This window comes from Pelophylax lessonae (genome assembly GCF_965119305.1).
Source record: "Pelophylax lessonae genome assembly, chromosome: 3".
NCBI classification, from domain to species: Eukaryota; Metazoa; Chordata; class Amphibia; order Anura; family Ranidae; genus Pelophylax; species Pelophylax lessonae.
In genome coordinates, this window is record NC_138770.1 from 48,792,950 (window position 1) to 48,810,481 (window position 17,532).

General features: G+C 41.3%; 2 protein-coding genes across 2 annotated transcripts in view; both read left to right on the forward strand.

Annotated features, from left to right (window-relative positions):
* The window catches only part of LOC309550309 (uncharacterized protein), a gene marked incomplete at its 3' end in the record, with an annotated part of 31,535 nt that extends 16,836 nt beyond the window's left edge, over window positions 1-14,699 (forward strand). Inside the window, exon 4 of the mRNA XM_082250709.1 lies at window positions 14,503-14,699. Coding sequence (XP_082106835.1) covers window positions 14,503-14,699 — 197 coding nt within the window. The remainder of the gene's footprint in view (window positions 1-14,502) is intronic.
* The window catches only part of LOC309550900 (3-galactosyl-N-acetylglucosaminide 4-alpha-L-fucosyltransferase FUT3-like), a 1,045,386-nt gene that overhangs the window by 94,698 nt on the left and 933,156 nt on the right, over window positions 1-17,532 (forward strand). The window lies entirely within an intron of this gene.

The window sequence follows — 17,532 nt, forward strand, 5'->3', positions numbered from 1 at the left end:
ATCAGGTTTTCTTCCAGAATGGTCCTGTATTTGGCTCCATCCATCTTCCCATCAATTTTAACCATCTTCCCAGCAGGCCCAAACCATGATGCTGCCACCACTATGTTTGACAGTGGGGATGGTGTGTTCAGGGTGATGAGCTGTGTTGCTTTTACGCCAAACATAACGTTTTGCATTGTTGCCAAAAAGTTTGATTTTGGTTTCATCTGACCAGAGCACCTTCTTCCACATGTTTGGTGTCTCCCAGGTGGTTTGTGGCAAACTTTAAACGACACTTTTTATGGATATCTTTAAGAAATGGCTTTCTTCTTGCCACTCTTCCATAAAGGCCAGATTTGTGCAGTATATGACTGATTGTTGTCCTATGGACAGAGTCTCCCACCTCAGCTGTAGATCCCTGCAGTTCATCCAGAGTGATCATGGGCCTCTTGGCTGCATCTCTGATCAGTCTTCTCCTTGTATGAGCTGAAAGTTTAGAGGGACGGCCAGGTCTTCGTAGATTTGCAGTGGTCTGATACTCCTTCCATTTCAATTTTATCGCTTGCACAGTGCTCCTTGGGATGTTTAAAGCTTGGGAAATCTTTTTGTATCCAAATCCGGCTTTAAACTTCTCCACAACAGTATCTCGGACCTGCCTGGTGTGTTCCTTGTTCTTCATGATGCTCTCTGCGCTTTAAACGGACCTCTGAGACTATCACAGTGCAGGTGCATTTATACGGAGACTTGATTACACACAGGTGGATTCTATTTATCATCATTAGTCATTTAGGTCAACATTGGATCATTCAGAGATCCTCACTGAACTTCTGGAGAGAGTTTGCTGCACTGAAAGTAAAGGGGCTGAATAATTTTGCACGCCCAATTTTTCAGTTTTTTATTTGTTAACAAAGTTTGAAATATCCAAAAAAATTTCATTCCACTTCATGATTGTGTCCCACTTGTTGATTCTTCACAAAAAAATTACAGTTTTATACCTTTATGTTTGAAGCCTGAAATGTGGCAAAAGGTCGCAAAGTTCAAGGGGGCCGAATACTTTCGCAAGACACTGTACCAAAAAGGACTTTCCTCAGCTCTCTGCTACATATCCCCCCCCCCCTCCCTTGTTTCAACCCCAGGGTTGGAACAGCTGTAGCCCAGCAAGAATGAACTCAGGAGACAGTGTCTTACATCTTAGCACCTGACCTGTGTTTTACCATAAATGAATATTCCTGTAGAGCCAGAAACCACCGGTTCGCTCGTCTATTTTTGTCTTTCTTTATGGTCAGTTACCAAGTCAAAATGGTGTCCTAGCATAGGGTATTTAGAGCTTCCAAGGCTCACTTTATGGCTAAGCCTTCTTTCTCAATCATTGCATATTTATTTTCAAGTTCATTAAGCTTTTTGCTCAGGTACACTACAGTGTGCCCCTTACCTGTGACATTACCGCCCCAAGACCAGCATCAGATGCGTCTGTCTGAACCACAAAATCCTTGGAAAAATCCAGGGAGTACAGAACTGGCTGTACAAGGAGAGCTCTTTTCAGGACTTTGAAAGACTCTCCTGCTTCTGAGGACCATTTTACCGTAATTGAGTTTTTACTTTCTGTAAGGACAGTCAACAGGGTTACAAAATTTGGGATAAATCTCCTATAGTGACCTATTATGCCAAGGAAAGCTCTGTGGTGTGTTTCATATTTGTGGGACTTGGCCATTCCTGGATGGATTCTATTGTTCACCTGGATTTTTATAACTCCCCAACCAATAGTGTAGCCCACATTCTTGGCTTCCTCTAAACCAATTGCAATTCTTTGGGAATTTGCCATAAAACCTGCCTTGACGAGAGCATCCAACACAGCCTGGACACAGGGCAAATGAGATTCCCAGGCAATGTCATGTATAGCTATATCGTCCAGATATACGGCTGTATACTGCTGGTAAGGTCTTAGGGTTCTGTAACTGGCCCTCTGAAATGTTGCAGGGGCGTTTTATAACCCAAAAGGAATCTTTGTTATATTGAAACCAGGGCTTTTTTTCTCAGAGAATAGGTGCCAGAACTCCCCCTTTTCAAGTCTCCGCCCCTACCCACCTCCGAGCACCGTTTCTTGGTTCCACCCATTACCCACCTCCGAAGACCACCCCTTTTAGATAATACAGTAACATTTGTGGTACTAACTAATTTGTATTGAGCTTGTTAATGATAACAAGAAAAGCAGTAGAATAGATCCCCTGTAGCCAGCAACAATGGACCACTGACAACAAAACACCCCCTCCCTAGCAGCAACAACAGATCTCCTCGCAGCCAGCATCAGCAGACCCTCTGGAAGAATAGATCACCCCCAGCAACAATGGACCACCTACAAGAAAATACCACCCCCTTCCTCAGCAACAATAGACCCCCGGAAGCAACAATAGACCTCTTCCTCAGCAGTAGATCCCTCCCAGAAATGACTGACCCCCCCAGCAACATAAGACCCACCCTTAGCAACAATAGATCCCCTGCCAGCAACAACAGATCTCCCCAGCAACAGACCCCCCTGCAATAATAGATTCCCTCCAGTGACAATAGATCCCCAGCAACCAGCATCAACAGACCCTGCAGCACACCTCCAGTACCCCTTGCCATTACATACATTCAGTCCTGGAGATGCCGGGACTGCGTTCCCCCACGTTCCCGCAAAAAAAAAGCCCTGATTGAAACAATCCCCTTGGGGGTTACAAACGCAGTCTCTTTCTTGACTCTTTCAGTCAGGGGGATTTGCCAATATCCTTTTGTCACATCTAAAATTGTCACATAATGGACTTTCTCAAGTCTGTCTATGAGCTCATCTACCGACCGACATGGGGGTAAGAGTCAAAGTTTGTCGCTGAATCAAGCTTTCTAAAGTCGATAAAAAACCTCCAGCTACCATCTGGCTTTGGGACTAAAACATTTGGACTAGACCAATCACTATTGGGCTTCAATTATGTCTAGCTCAAACATTCTCCTAACTTCATCACTGATATCTTTTCTCCTCACATCAGGAATCCGGAAAGTTTGACCTGCACCCCAGGTTCAATAATAATGTCATGTTATATCACTGGAGTCTGGCCAGGTAAAGCCTGGTACACACTACCTATTTTTCTTCATTCAACCCAACGGGCCAAACGAATAATAACTGACAGCTCCGGGCAGAGCCATTGTACTATGTTAGTACAGTGTTCTCCCCTGATGTTCTATTGTGTTCTGACAAGGGGGCAGCCCCCCCATCCAGACCTAAATCCAATTGAGAATCTGTGGCAAGACTGAGCTTGAGCTAAGAAAGCTTGCAAAGAAGAATGGGCAAAAATGTCCCTCTCTAGATGTGCAAAGCTGGTGGAGACATCCCCAAAAAGACTTGCAGCTGTAATTGCAGGGGGTTCTACAAAGTATTGACTAAGAGGGGCTAAAAGAAAAAAAAAAAAAAAAAGCACGCCACACTTTTCACATAGAGTATTTGTTTGTAAAAGAGTTTGAAAACCATTTATCATTTTCCTTCCACTTCACAATCATGTGCCAGTTTGTGTTGATCTATCACATAAAATCCCAGTAAAATACATTTACGTATTTGGTTGGAGCATTTACATTTTTCAAGGCCTGTAGACTCTACCTTACACATTAGCCATGTGTGGGGAACTGTGGGAAACGCTTTTGCAAAATCCAAGTGCGTGCGTATTGCCGGGGGGAGGGCAGCCGCGCTCCTTCTTCACGGCAAAGGACACAAGTGGAGATGGGATACTTTTAACCACTTAAGCCCCGGAAGATTTTACCCCCTTCCTGACCAGGGGGCTTTTTGCGATTTTTTAGTGCGTGACTTTAATGGACAATTGCGCGGTCGTGAGACGCTGTACCTAAATGAATTTGACGTCCTTTTTTTCTCACAAACAGAGCTTTCTTTTGGTGGTATTTGATCACCTGTGTGATTTTTTGATCATGCGCTATAAACAAAAAAAGAGCGTCAATATTGCAAAAATAACAATATTTTTCACATTTTTTTTATATGAATGTACACATATGCACGTGTACATACATATATATGCCTGAACGCATGTACAGCTTGTGAATGTATGACGTCGCCATTCACAATATGGTGGCAATTTCAATGCCCTCATAGAGGCCACCAGACGAGAGAGAATCCAGGGAATAGATCCAACATGTTTCCCTGGCACATAGTCTCTTAAAACGTTCAGCTGCTGTGAGGGCTCTAGGCATTTCTTCAATTACCCACACGGCTAGACCTGTTGTCGATTCCTGATGAGCCTCAGCAAAATGTCGAGGGACGCTACTTGTATCTTTGCCAAGCTCTATGGAACGTCTATGTTCCCCAAAGCGTTGGCGAATCGGACGAATGGTACGACCTACATATACCAGCCCGCATGGACTTGACAGGCCATAAATGACAAATTCTGATGTACAGTTGAAAAATTCACCTAGCTGAAAACTCCACAGCCACCCCTCTGTCCAAGGTTTTGCTTCCCTCTTTATAAAAAGAAATCAAATTTGTCTGACAACTTCTGTCTTTCATGAACCCATGCTGACTTTTTCTTCAAAATCTTTTTTTTCTAGCAAGATCTCATCTATGTGGTCTTTTATTAACCACTTGCCGACCGCCGCACGACTATCTACGTCGGCGGTCAGCCCCTCACAGGCAAAGTGACGTAGGGCTACGTCACTAGCTTGTGAGGGTCTAGGGAGCGAGCGCGCGCCGCCGGAAAGCTCTGTTTGTGGGAAAAAAAGGACGCCAAATTTGTTTAGGTACAGCGTCGCACGACCGCGAAATTGTCCGTTAAAGTCATGCAGTGCCGAATCGCAAAATACCCCCTGGTCGTTTAGCAGCCAAATCCTCCGGGGCTTAAGTGGTTAAACTCTCCAGTATCTTCCTGCCTTTGTTCCTGCACAGCACTGATCATGTCCCAATATTGGGTATTTGCCTGTTGTAGTTCAGTGTTTGCTTGCTGCTGTGCAATGTTGGACAACACCAGTTGTATTAGGATCTCCATTTCTTTGTCACTTTGGTTACTTCCTCTTTAAATAGCAGTTTCTTGCTAAAACTGCCCACAGTCCTCCACCAAATGTAAGCTGGGGGTAAGCAGATGTGAGTAGCTTCCTGAGGTGAGCAACCTTTTCAGACAGTTACCAGTCCGGTAATATAAACAGTGCCAGTGGTATGTTTATTGGTGCTATCTACAAGGCTATACAGTATATAGGTGATGTACATGGCTACAAAAATAAACTACAAAAACTAAATCCTAGCTGTATTCGGATACTAACTACACAAAAAGCAATCTTAACTATCAGGCTGCCCATGCCTACCATTTGTCAGCCTCCACAAACAGTTTCCCAACCTCCATGGATCAGACTTGTTTTTCCAGCACATCCCACAGATGTTTGGATGAACCAAGATCTGAAAATTTTGGAGGCAAAGTCAACATCCTGAACTTGTAGTTGTGTTCCTCAAACCATTCTTGAATTTATCAGAGCAGGCCACCTTCTTCTATTGCTCCGTGGTTTAGTTCTAATGCTCTTGTGCCCATTGTAGGGACTTTTGGCTTTGGTCAGCGTGGGCATCCTGACCGGCCTGTTACTGCACAGCCCCACACACAACAAACTGAAATGCTCTGTGTGTTCTGACACCTTTCTACTGGAACCAGCATTCATTTGTTCTTTCATTTGAGTTTTAGTAGCGCCTCCATTGGATTGGACTACCCAGGCTAGCCTTTTCTCCCAACATGCATCAATAAGCATTGATTGCCCACAGTCATGTTGCCATTTCACCAGTTTTCCTTCCTTGGACCACTTTTGGGCGGTCCTGACCACTACAGACTGGGAACATCCCACAAGAACTGCAGTTTTGGAGTTGCTCTGACCCAATCTTCTAGCCAAAATGACTTGGCCTTTGTCTTCAAATCCTTACGTTTATCCATTGTGACAGGAGTCACTTTGGGCATGGGGGTTGTGGACTCCAAATTCCTTTAGAGAGGTTGGGGGGCACCATGCCCAGCCTTATGGGGCTCTCTTGTGTTTAAGTCACCCTGCAGCTGTTATGGATGCAGGGTGACCAAGAGGTCAGCGCTTGGTTAGCGCTTGGGCTCGCTCCTTAATCTGACCATGAACCTTTATAATCCGGGCAATGGGCTGGGTAACATCAAGCCTTTGCTAATTGGAACATCAAGCCTGTGCTAATTGGAAGTCAAAGGCTTGATGTTACCCAGCCCATTGCCCGGATTATAAAGGTTCATGGTCAGATTAAGGAGCGAGCCCAAGCGCTAACCAGTCAACCATTACAGATATTTGGACCTAAAGGTTGTTTATACATCCATCAAAGGGAACTGGCTGCTACTACTCCAAATGACAGCTCAATATCTGTTCTTGGGTTAGAAAATGCCACTACATGTCACATTATAGTGCTCAGGCACACAGCTGGTCACATTTCCTATGTTCTCAGCTGCATAACAGCTGGGGGAAGAGCAGCAACAGTACACTGAGCTAGAAAAATGCAAGAAATGTTGGACCCGGCGCTACCACTTTAAATAGTATTGTGCAAATATGTGCTGTAAAAGTGCATGTGTTGCGATCAACAAAGTGAAAAGTGCTACGTGCCGTTTAAAACCAACAATAGGTATTAACCTGGGCTGTGCTCATTGTGCCATATTTAAAATGTCATATACCATACATTTATACAAAGTGCCAAGTGCTGATAAAACCAAGTGCCACGTGTTGTAATCCGTGCTAAAACAATATAACAATATATGGCGCCGGCGGATGTTCCACCAAGAAAAGCACCGCTGCTTACCGCACTCTTAAGCCTTTGACTCGACACTTCTTGGTCACTACAACAAAGAATAAACCTCCATTGCGTAGCATTTGTTGTATAAAGCGAAAATATTTAGCATCCACTCACAGTTTGGGGAGTTCACGATCAGCTTGAATGGTGTTCGCCGGGTCGCTTCCGCGTTCCACTGGCTCAAACCACCAAAACCGGAAGTGACGTATTGACGTACACAAACCACGCCCTACGCGTTTCGTCATACGACGTCATCTGGAGCGTGCCATCTCTCACTACTCCCGGTCTTTTTATAGGCTGGGATGGCGCCATCTTGGTGTACCTAATTTGAGGCCGGATACAGCGGCCATCTTGGTGCACCCATCCCATATCCTAAAGAATGTTTATTCATCATGTGAACTCCCTTCATGTTGTGTTTGCCGTACATAAAAACAACAATATACTTTATTAACCACAGCGTACGACTAAAGACAATTACTATGTTTAAAATACTATGTTTAAAATACATTTGTGCAAATAGTGATGTGTCTGGTTTAATCGGAGTGAACTGATAACCAGTGTGTGCCGTGATTGGGAAATAAATAGATATTGATTAAAATATTTTTATTATTATGTGACAAAGTGATACGTGCCTAAAAATATACTCTATACATAAAATATAATGTATAAAATCGTGGGCCCATGTGTCTATGCAATTGGTGCTAGACTATGAAAGAAGTGCCCATACATGTAACAATTAATCGGTGAGATGAAATCGTGCTGAAAAAATATTTTTTTAAAATTTGTAAAATAGTTTATATTTTTTGTAATTGAAGTCCAAAACCGGTTCTCACGTTTTTAGACGAAAAACAAAATTAAAAATAAAAATAAATAACAATGTGTATTCATTATAAGATCCAGAAAAATCCAGAAAAAACGGGGAGGACGTTAAAGTAAGAAAAACATTTGCAGTGGGACACTTGGAATATTCTTATATGATGAGGAGAGACATTAGAACAGAAAAAATATAAGAATAAAATTCCAAAAAATATTATAAAAATATATATAAAAAAATATATAAAAAATATATAAAAATCTGTAAATTGCGATTATCCATAAAAGGAGAACTTTAAGGAGGACTAGATCTGCATCAGAGGAGAATGTTATCTTGCTTGGATGTATATTAAAATAAAAATAAAAATAAAAATAAAAAGATAAAATTCCAAAGTTAAAAGTCCAAGGCTCAAAAAACGGGAGTTTTAAAACGGGAGTTTCAAAACGGGAGTTTTAAAAATCAGTGATAAAACAGTTCAGATCAATGTCGATATTCAAGCCTTTGGGTTGGAGGGTCTGCATTTGATATATCCACTTTGTTTCGTTTTTTGACACATCAATTTTCTTGTTGCTACCTCTCCAGTTATTTTTGATTTTATCAATGGCATAGAAAACCATTACCGTGGGGTCTTGAGAGTGGTGGAACTTGAAGTGTCGTGTTAAACTATGCTTCTCAAATCCCTTACGGATGTTCTTTACATGCTCTCTTATGCGGACAAATAAGGGTCTGGTGGTGCGGCCTACATACTGTAATTTACAAGGGCACTCTACCACATAGGTTACATGAGTACTGGTGCATGTAATGGTCTCCTTTATTTCATATGTTTTTCCTGTGCTTTGTGCCATAAAGGACGTTGTTTTTCTTTTCTTCTCCTTAGACGTTTTACAAGGCAGGCATTTTCCGCACCTGAAGAAACCCTTTAAACTGGTTGGGAGATTTATTTTCTTAGGAGGGTCAATAACGTTATGCACCAACCTATTCCTCAGGTTTGGTGCTTTTCTGTATATGAAGGTGGGTTTGGAAGGGAGGATATCTTTAAGTGTTGTGTCTGCTTGTAGGATTGGCCAGTGTTTTCTTACAATTTTCTCTAAGGCCTTGTGCTGGGTGTTGTATCCTGTTAAAAAGGCAAACTCACTACTCTTATTTACACTTTTTCTGTTTGGTACCTCCTTTAGCAAGTCTTCTCTATTCATTTTTTCCACTTTTTTCTTGATGTTAATCAGTTCACTTCTTTTATACCCTTTTTCCATGAACCTGTCGATCAGTAATTCTGCTTGTATTTCAAAATCTCTTATGTCACTACAGTTCCTTCTGATTCTCATCAGTTGCCCTTTGGGGATATTCCCTAACCACTTGGGGTGGTGACAGCTATTTTTGGGAATGTACCCGTTCCGATCAGTTTTTTTGAAATACGTTTTGCTGGTTAGTCTTCCTTCCTTTTTGGTTAATTCCAGGTCCAGGAATGCAATATGTTCATGGTGGAAGGTCCCTGAAAAAGTGATGCCATATATGTTCATGTTGATTTCATCAAAGAAATTCTGTAGGGATTCCTCGTTTCCTTTCCACACGATAATGATATCGTCGATGTATCGACGATAATATTTCAGGTTATTCCTCGGTACGCTGAACACTTACTCCTCCTCCCACTTTTGCATAAACACGTTTGCCACGCTGGGGGCGTACTTGGCCCCCATAGCTACTCCTTTCTTCTGAACAAAGTAATTCCCCTTATACCAAAAATAATTTGATTCCATTGCTGTTTTCAATCCCTCCAGTATATATCCGATCTGCACCTCCTTCATATCTGTGTGGGTGTGCAGGGCCCAGTCCACCGCTTGTAGGCCATCCTGTTGTTTTATGTTGGTATAGAGGGAGTTTACATCGATTGTTACCAAGATGTCACTCTCCTCTATTTCCAGATCCTTAATTTCTGCTAGCAATTGCTTGCTGTCCCTTAAATAGGATTTTCCTACTGGGACCAAAGGCTGTAGGAACTGGTCAAGATACTCCCCTAACCTTGAATGCACAGAGTTAATTCCGCTTACAATGGGGCGGCCTGGTGGTTTTTTATCATCTTTGTGTATCTTCGGAATATAATAAATAACTGGGGTTTTTGGTTTCTCCAGGCAAATGTATCTGGCCTCCTTTTTGTTTAAAATTCCCAGATCTCTTCCTTTATCCACGTATTTCTGTAAAGTTTTTTCAAATCCTTGTTTCGGGTCACCTCTAAGCTTGATATAGGTGTCTTTTATATTGAGTAGGTTCTCCATCTCCTCCTCGTAATCTTTTTTGTTTAAGATCACAAGTCCTCCTCCCTTGTCTGCTGGCCTTATTATTACTCCCTTCCTTTTCTCCAACTTCTTAATGGTGTCCCATGTATTTTTCTCTTTTCTGTTTTGAATTCTCAAAGCTCTTATGTCTGCTTCCACCATCCGTTTAAAAACCTCCAAATTCTCGTTCTGAGGATTTTTGGGGTTAAACTTGGAGCGATTTTTTAGCGACGTTTGCTTATATTCCTTCTGTGTGGATCTTTGTATCTGTTTTTGTTTTAAGGTGAAATGTTTCTTTATGTTCAACTTTCTGACATATTTATTCAGGTCTATATAGGCCTCAAACTTGTCTAAGTTTTTTCCTGGGGCATATTTAAGACCCAAATCCAATATTTTTATCTCCTCCTCCTCAAATTGTATGTCGCTCAGGTTATAGATGCCTTTTCCTATTGATTTCTTCTCCTTTTTCTGTCGTTTCTTTCCCCCTCGTGTTCCTCGTGGTTTTCGTTTCTGCCTCTTTCCTGGTGCCGTGTTGTGTCCTCCCTGTTTCCACGATATTCTCCTTGTGGTCGTTGCTCCATCCACTGGTCCCCACGTGGTGGTGCCCGGTGCCAGTTCTGTTGCCAGTGACCCCATGGTCTGCGTGGGCCTCCTCTTCCTCGCGGTGGTCTTCCCCTGTTGCCCTGTTGAAAAAAACCCCTCCTAGGTGGGGGTGGTGGTGGTCCTCGGTTGTCATAGGTGGGTTCTGTATAATGTTCCAGTGGAGCATATCTGTTGTAGGATTCATATCCATAATTAGTGGCGGGTGTCCTATTTCCATACCCATTGTAGTTGTTGATTGGAGTTCTGCTTTGTGTGTTCCCATACCCACTTCCATTTCTGGGTGTTCTGAACCCTTGGTTATGTGTATTATGCCTGGGTGTGCCTCTCTGTGGTCTTACCTCCATGCGTCCTTGGATGTTCATTCCTGGTGTGTCATTTTGAGTTCCAATTTCCATCCAGGTGTCATCCTCATCCCGATCTTCGCTGGTTTCTCTTGAAGGAGTGATTACTGGATCTGCTTGTGCTGTTTGCACACCATATACTTCATCTGACTGCCATCTGTTAACTTCATTGTTTTTGTAGTCCAGAACGTCCCTTTTATATTTCTTTTGTTTTTTACCTTGTATCATTTTGTCATATTTCTCTATTCCATCCTGTAATGCTTTTTCCTTATCCTTATATTCCCTTGTGTCTGCGAATGGTGCTAATTGCTCTTTAAGCTCGATAATAACCCCTTCCACTTTTTTAAGTTTTAGTTGTCTCCTTTTTATAATCATTAGGAGTAAATCCTTCTCACATTTATTAAAAAATGCAAACCAATCATCCATATAAAGTGGATCATTGATGTTATCATTGGGTGCCAAATCCCATCTTAATCTCCTGGGGGTTATTTTCTCCTTTGTGTATTTTTCTAAGGTGGCTATATCCCACCAAACCCTTAGCTGTTTCTCCATATTGTGTCTCAGCTGTTTGAATGAGCTATCCATATCTTGTCTGCTTATGACCACCTCTTGGTCAAAGATAGCCTCCAAATTAACAGTTCTTGAGTTCATGTACCTGAAAATCTCCATTGCTGCCAAAACTCCCGTTTTAAAACTCCCGTTTTTTGAGCCTTGGACTTTTAACTTTGGAATTTTATCTTTTTATTTTTATTTTTATTTTTATTTTAATATACATCCAAGCAAGATAACATTCTCCTCTGATGCAGATCTAGTCCTCCTTAAAGTTCTCCTTTTATGGATAATCGCAATTTACAGATTTTTATATATTTTTTATATATTTTTTTATATATATTTTTATAATATTTTTTGGAATTTTATTCTTATATTTTTTCTGTTCTAATGTCTCTCCTCATCATATAAGAATATTCCAAGTGTCCCACTGCAAATGTTTTTCTTACTTTAACGTCCTCCCCGTTTTTTCTGGATTTTTCTGGATCTTATAATGAATACACATTGTTATTTATTTTTATTTTTAATTTTGTTTTTCGTCTAAAAACGTGAGAACCGGTTTTGGACTTCAATTACAAAAAATATAAACTATTTTACAAATTTTAAAAAAATATTTTTTCAGCACGATTTCATCTCACCGATTAATTGTTACATGTATGGGCACTTCTTTCATAGTCTAGCACCAATTGCATAGACACATGGGCCCACGATTTTATACATTATATTTTATGTATAGAGTATATTTTTAGGCACGTATCACTTTGTCACATAATAATAAAAATATTTTAATCAATATCTATTTATTTCCCAATCACGGCACACACTGGTTATCAGTTCACTCCGATTAAACCAGACACATCACTATTTGCACAAATGTATTTTAAACATAGTATTTTAAACATAGTAATTGTCTTTAGTCGTACGCTGTGGTTAATAAAGTATATTGTTGTTTTTATGTACGGCAAACACAACATGAAGGGAGTTCACATGATGAATAAACATTCTTTAGGATATGGGATGGGTGCACCAAGATGGCCGCTGTATCCGGCCTCAAATTAGGTACACCAAGATGGCGCCATCCCAGCCTATAAAAAGACCGGGAGTAGTGAGAGATGGCACGCTCCAGATGGCGTCGTATGACGAAACGCGTAGGGCGTGGTTTGTGTACGTCAATACGTCACTTCCGGTTTTGGTGGTTTGAGCCAGTGGAACGCGGAAGCGACCCGGCGAACACCATTCAAGCTGATCGTGAACTCCCCAAACTGTGAGTGGATGCTAAATATTTTCGCTTTATACAACAAATGCTACGCAATGGAGGTTTATTCTTTGTTGTAGTGACCAAGAAGTGTCGAGTCAAAGGCTTAAGAGTGCGGTAAGCAGCGGTGCTTTTCTTGGTGGAACATCCGCCGGCGCCATATATTGTTATATTGTTTTAGCACGGATTACAACACGTGGCACTTGGTTTTATCAGCACTTGGCACTTTGTATAAATGTATGGTATATGACATTTTAAATATGGCACAATGAGCACAGCCCAGGTTAATACCTATTGTTGGTTTTAAACGGCACGTAGCACTTTTCACTTTGTTGATCGCAACACATGCACTTTTACAGCACATATTTGCACAATACTATTTAAAGTGGTAGCGCCGGGTCCAACATTTCTTGCATTTTTCTAACTCTACTACCTCAGAGGTAGGTTGGAGGCAGCTTACACCACAAAAAAATTGATTTTGTACTGAAACTCCATAGCGCTGGTATATAACCCCCCTTTTTTAGTACACTGAGCTACCCAGTTAAAGGCTCTGCAGGGAGGGTGTGTCAGGACAAGTCTGATCATTGGATCAGAGCAGGCCAAGTTCCCAGCACAGCTATCTTCCATATCTTTATATGTGCGGACTGCATTGTCCACGTACGAGTAATGTAGGAGCAGGATATTCTGGATAAGAAGCCGAGGAGAGGTCTGATCCACCCATTTAAAGGGATCACAGGCGTTGGGGGTCCTTGTGACCTGCCATAATCTGGTAAGAGGCAACGTGTGGCACACCCCAGCACCTGGAGCACTATAGATCTAAACAATCAAGTTTACACAAGCACTCCTTTGTTGCATGAATTGCTCAGGATTACCAAATATATTAGAGACACTTTAATCACATCTTTTAGAGCACTGTAAATCTAATGTTGATATAATTTAAAGGTATATATTACCTGTGATTTAATTTATTTGTGGATGCACTAGGAAGCACTTTTCCTGATTTGCAATAATCTTTGCACAAGTAAAGGTTAGCACTTGCACCTTAATTTACTAAGTTGATGCACTAGTAAGCACTTTGATTTGCAATAATTTTTTTTTTTTTGCACCAAGTACAGTACAGCACGTGCACTTTTACTATAATATTGATTATATAATTTTATTGGATTTTTATGAAAATAATTTAGTATTTGTATTTAGCACTATAAAAGATTACCAGCGCCTTTTTACCAATTATATACACAGAGTAATGTGTATTGGGGATCGTATAGAAACCATTGTGTGATGTGGTGGGTGGATCTGTGTAATTAAATCATGTTGTATTCTCAAAGTGTATATAAATGTCTGAAAGTTGGTTTAATAAACAGTTCATTTTGGTTTCACTCCAAAACTTGTACTGTCGAGTTATTTTAGTAACTATAGCCAGAATCACGGATCTCGGGTTCCAGAGCTTAAGAAGCAGGTTACCCAGTCGGTGGTGTCCTGTTAGGTCACATCCATTTTTTCTGAGTATATATGAAAAAGCACAAAACCACACATTGCCATGCCAGTGGAGCTTGGCCAACGTTATTGATCTAGCAGTGGTCAAAACTTTGTTGCTGCGAGAGCAATAAAGTGGTTTAAGCTCCATGTGCAAAGTGGTGTGCAACCACACATTTTTCGTATGTGAAATTAAGAAGCACCTGGAGGTGAGCGTAAGAGAAGCACAGGATCCATGAGTGGTATGAAGGACCAACCTATTAGCATGTGCTTTACCAAATCAGGTCCAATATTTGTCTACATAAAGAGCTTTATTCACTGCATCTGTATCCTGTTTCCATCCTTCTTGCAGTTTCCTGTAGATCTGGAATTCTTTGGTAAGGTATTATTTCATCTGGCTGTGTTTTGTATTGCAGTAAAACCTGGAACATGCCCAATTCCTGCTACAAGATGTGCTTTTCCCCCACCGCAATCAAAGTGTAAGAGTGACAGTGAATGTCTTGGAAAGAAGAAGTGCTGCACCCCACTATGTGGTCTGGAGTGTACTGATCCCGTGCCATGTAAGTTACATCTGCCAATCAATTTCCAATCAACACCACAGGCTTGGGAGTGAAAGAAGCACAGGATCCATGAGCGGTATGGAGGATTGGCCTATGAGAATGTGCTTTACCAAATCAGATCCAATATTTGTCTACATAAAGAGCTTTATTTTCTGCATCTGTATCCTGTTTCCATTCCGTGTGGAGAAAAATACAGAACATGCCACCGCTGACCTCTTGCTGAAAATGATAGGTGCCTGGCATTGATACTGTCTGAGCCATCAACCTACAGTGACTTAGGAAGTATTGAAGTCTTTAGTAAACCTTGAAGGCAGACAAGCAGTGTTTTTTACAAGAGCTAAGGCAGCCTTCATATTCTTGTAGTTTCCTGTCTGGAAATTCGGGGGTAAGGCATTATTTAATCTAGCTGTGTTTTGTATTGCAGTAAAATCTGGATCGTGCCCAACTCCTTATAAAAAATGTGCCTTCCCCCTACCGGAATCAGAATGTAGCAGTGACAGTGACTGTGATGGAAAGAAGAAGTGCTGCAACCTACGGTGCTATCAGGAGTGTGCCGATCCCGTGCCATGTAAGTAACAGCTGCCAATCGATTTCCAATCAACGCCACAGGCTTGGAAGGTCTGTCTATCTATCTATCTGCCTGTCTGTCTGTCTGTCTGTCTGTCTGTCTGTCTGTCTATCTATCTATCTATCTATCTATCTATCTATCTATCTATCTATCTATCTATCTATCTATCTATCTATCTATCTATCTCCTTATTGTGTTGAGCATTAAGATGCAATTGCAGGTTTTTACAGGGAGGTCTCTGAGAGGCCAATACGGGTCTATTTAGAGAAAAAAAAGTGCTGGCTGAATGACACAAGCTTGCTTCCAGCTGTCATGAATTCTCAACGCCAGCTCCATCTAGTGACCATAGTGTTGTATTTTCCTGACATACTGTACCTCAATTAGGAAAATACTGCATTGTGGCCACTAGATGGAGCTCATGATCATAGGAAATAAACGTGTTGGACAATATTGGCTGAGAATTCATGACAGCTGGTAGAACACTTGTGATATTCATTCCTGCATATTTTTTTAAATAAACCCCTAAGAGTCAGATGGTATACAGCCTAAAAGAACAGGTTGATGTTTAGCTTTTTCACGTTAGGCTAAACATGGTGAGCACTATATACACATACAACAACAATCACCGCTCATCATCTCCTGATATTGCAAGAAACTAGAGAGCTTGTCAATCCCAATGCTGGACAATTGCTGGAATCTTTTAATGTGTTTTGAGGGCAAATATAGTTTTTGAGAACATTCCTAGATGTCCTAGTGAACCCCTTGGTTTGTTTCTGTTATGCCATCTTGTGTATATGAAGGTGGCCATTACTTCTCTGAGCTGGTCCTCAGACAACAATGTGACAGAACTGTCCAGCACCCAGCTTGGGTGCCTCCATCAAGATATATAGTTTCCTCCAGTCAGGACCTAGGAATCAGATATTATAGCTGAGCATCCAAGACTAGCCGACAATAGCTTATTAAGCAAACTGGGACTCTCTTTTTTGAAAACTCACACAGAATGTACATAGCACAGGACCAGGTAGGGCCTGATCACCTTACCCTAACAATACAAACTGTGAACAGGAATATAATAAACATAGCCTAGGAACAGCCAACATAAACATAATCTAAGTAAGCTAATCAACATAAATATATAACATCCCACAATGGTTCGATAACAAGGTACAGCGGTCACAATATTAATCACCTCTCCAAGAGATGATCAGACAGACAGAGACAATAGGCGACTCAATTAACAATGGAAATGCACAACTAGGAGGCACACAATGAGACAAAAACACTTAACACACCTCAAACCGATTATATCATGAGACCCCAGAATCAGGTTACTTTAAACTGATGATATTCACATCTGCCCTGAGTATCACAATCTAAAGTAGTCATTGCTGGTTTTGGGCATGAAGGCCCTAAATTTGGATCTGGGTCCTCCAATCCCCAGAATCTGTGTGTTTTGGGAGACATGGACTTGAATCAGAAACAAAACCTCCCCAAGGGGCCCCCCAGGGCACACACCTCCCAAAGAGTAGTGTTTCCTTAAAAGCTAGGGCCCATAGTCAGTCAGCAAGAGGCTACCCAGGAGTCCCTTCCAAAAGCCCCTGTCCTTTTTGGGTCTGTCACAAAATCCACTTACAAAATAATAAAACAGCTTTTGAAAAACTTTTAGTGCAGAGTTATTGGTTTCTTATGTTTTTGTCTTATCTAATGGCATCAATCCAAACAATATTGTCTTCAACTCCTATAGAGAATCGGGTTGGATACATCCACTTAGTATGTTTTTCTCCACTCCCAATGAACCAATGATCTCCTATTTAGTCAGGTCTCTAAACCTTCCGGAACGTGATGCAGCAGATAAATGGATGGGCTCAACGGCCTTATGAACCCAGTTCATTTATTTATGTAGGAAATAGTGCCCTGCCAGTGGGCTTCTATAATTGAGCATTGCCATCACAGGTTTAAGGTTAGGATGTTCCATGATATTAAGGACAAGAGGAGGACCTTGTGGGTGAAGAAATTTAGGAAGGACATTAAAGGCCTGATGGGCTTGATGTATAGCTTTAAAGTGGCTCTCCCTCCAAGCTTCACCTAAATTGATGAATTGGTGCACATTCGACCTTGTTGTATGCAGAGTAAGGCATATGCTCGCTGCAACTATAAAAAGTGTTTTTTCACTAAAATTACCTGATAACGGATGGTTTGAATAGGTAGTCTCCTGTACGATCTTGTAAACTCAGAACAAGTCAAGTTTTTCATAGGGCTCCCCTAGTATCAATGCCAGGCCTGGTTATGATTGTAACGTAGGGTTGGAGTCCAGTGTA